Raw genomic sequence first — 2,255 nt, 5'->3', positions numbered from 1 at the left:
AAACTTAAATTATTGGCATGTGTGTTGCAGTTGATGTATATTTTAAGGAGGCTAGTTACAATAATTGATTAACATTAAGTTCAAAATAAAGTCAAAAACACCATTTGGAAGTTACCTTTGGACCTCATTTTCCTAAACTACACTATTATTAATGTTTCATATGTACAGGAGGGGGCCAAAATCAATATATAGCATTAAAGTTTGGTCATTGAGAGTAGCTCACTAACCACATGCTAACCATCTTCTAATTTCTTTACTTAGGACACTAATTGCCACTAGTTTCCTCAGTAAACAAACAAAACAAATAAACAAAAGAGATCAAGCATTTTATATATATAATGCCTGCAAAAGTGTATCATCACAATCTCCTTGCCCTTCCAAATACACTCATATTCCTGCATTTGCAGCACTCATGAAATTCCTGCAAATTATGATCCAGTTATAAAATAACTAACTGGTTAATGCTTGATTGCTCCGGTGTAGCAAAAGGGCTTATATATATATATATATATATATATATATATATATATATATATCTTTAGTACTAGAGAACCTTGATCTTTTCCTATCCATTTGTTCATTACAAAAATATTAAAAAATTACCATTATAAAGAAGAAAGAAAGGTGGAAAAAGTAGGAAAAAAAAAGCTAGCCAAGTAACCCAACAAATAAAATCGAAAATTTATAGAAAAAAAGGATTTCATTCATCTGTCATGGAACCTGATTAAGAACTTTTCAAACTCCCAATCAGCAAGAGATCCCATAATTTAATTAATTAAGAACTAATTAATCAATTCAACCTCCAAACTTCCTCCTCTCCTTCTCCAAACCTTCAACCAAGCTGGCAAGTGCTTTCATGGCTTTGAGCTGACCCTGCAACGCCATTATGTACCCAGCAGTCTCTTCAAAAAGCTCGTCCACCCCGCGCGACTCACCGCCGGGAACAATCCTCTGCAACGCCTCAATCTTCCTCTCCACCTCCTCCTTCTCACCGTCCTCCTCCTCTTGACATGCAATCTTTACATCGTTGACCATATCACCCTTCATGCTCTGTTTTCTGCTTCTTCTGTGAGTCGAATCCGCAGCTGTCTGCAGCCGGTTTATGCTGGGTAAAGATTCATGCACCGCATTACCCATGCGGGGTTTTTGCTGGGTTTTTCTGTGTTTCCTCTTGAATGTGGGTTTGGGTAGCTGGGTTTGTGTTAGGGTTTGAGTCTGAGCTTCATCCATTGATGAAGAAATACAGTGGAGAGGAGAGTCAGAGAGAGAGAGAGAGAGAGAGAGAGAGAGAGAGAGAGAGGTGTGTGTAACTTATGACTTTGTAAAGTGAAGGAGGAATTGCCGTTAAATTATTGTTGAGCTGCTAGTAATGTCAATGCCAACGAAGCTTTAGGCCCACAAAGTTTTTGGCTTCCCAAGCCCTAGCTAGCTTGTTTCTGGATATGGAGTCTAGTGCCCTTACTCTTCACGAGTCTAGTCGAGCGCGCTGGCTTGGTTATTAAGTTATCAAGACAAATACTATGTAAATATGAAATGCTGATGAGATTCTCAAAAGTATAATTCTTTGTGAACTCTTTGTTACTTTATGTTTTGTACAATTTTTTGTAATGCTGATATGAAAATTACGTTAGGCGGTTGATAATCTTGTATAACTTCATGGTACTAGAGTCAAAATTTAACTCTTTTCTCCACACTAAGGGATTGAGAGGTGAACTCTTATATTTAGTCAGTCATAAATTATAATATGGTTTAAATTTTTCTTAAAAGAGAATCGACTTACCAATGAAGAAAAATACATTTAAACGTGTACTAAGTGGCCACTAATTCGGCATTAAACAATAAGAAATAAATAAAAACAAATGGTAAAGAGACCCAAACGACCAGGGGGGTGGATTTGGATAGTCCAAAAAAAACTCCAAGGAATCGGGTGCGGGTGGCCTCACAGTAGCATAGGGTATAGGGGAAAGTGGAGGGTCCCACGGTAGAAAACAAAGGGAAAGAGAGAGCACATGTGATCACATGATTTTCTCGAACCTAACACCGCCCATGTGCCTCAGTGCCGCCCCACCCGAACACAGAACCTCTCCGAAAAAATTATAAATCATGAAAAATCATTTTAATTTATCTTTTTTTTCTGAAAATTATAGTAATGAAATTATCTTTATCAATCAAAAGATAGTGAAAATATTACTTAATTTTTTATCACACAAAAAAAATAATGGTAATAATGTAATTTCAAATGTCCAAATTTTACT

The 2,255-nt window shown here is 36.5% G+C and overlaps 1 protein-coding gene across 1 annotated transcript; it reads right to left on the bottom strand.

Moving 5' to 3' along the window:
• Positions 1-681: 681 nt before the first annotated feature.
• On the bottom strand, positions 682-1,483 carry LOC103417226 (transcription factor PAR2-like). Its single transcript, XM_008355417.4, has one exon. It carries the CDS (start codon positions 1,228-1,230, stop codon positions 796-798), a length of 435 nt encoding a protein of 144 aa, XP_008353639.3. The 5' UTR covers positions 1,231-1,483; the 3' UTR covers positions 682-795.
• Positions 1,484-2,255: the final 772 nt, after the last annotated feature.

This window comes from Malus domestica, chromosome 17, assembly GCF_042453785.1.
Source record: "Malus domestica chromosome 17, GDT2T_hap1".
In the NCBI taxonomy this organism is placed as follows: domain Eukaryota; kingdom Viridiplantae; phylum Streptophyta; class Magnoliopsida; order Rosales; family Rosaceae; genus Malus; species Malus domestica.
Note: the sequence above shows the minus strand (reverse complement) of the source record. Positions and strands in the feature narration are given on the sequence as shown.

Excerpts from the sequence above, each read along its gene's own strand:
- LOC103417226 (XM_008355417.4), bottom strand. The coding sequence starts at position 1,230 with ATGGATGAAGCTCAGACTCAAACCCTAACACAAACCCAGCTACCCAAA.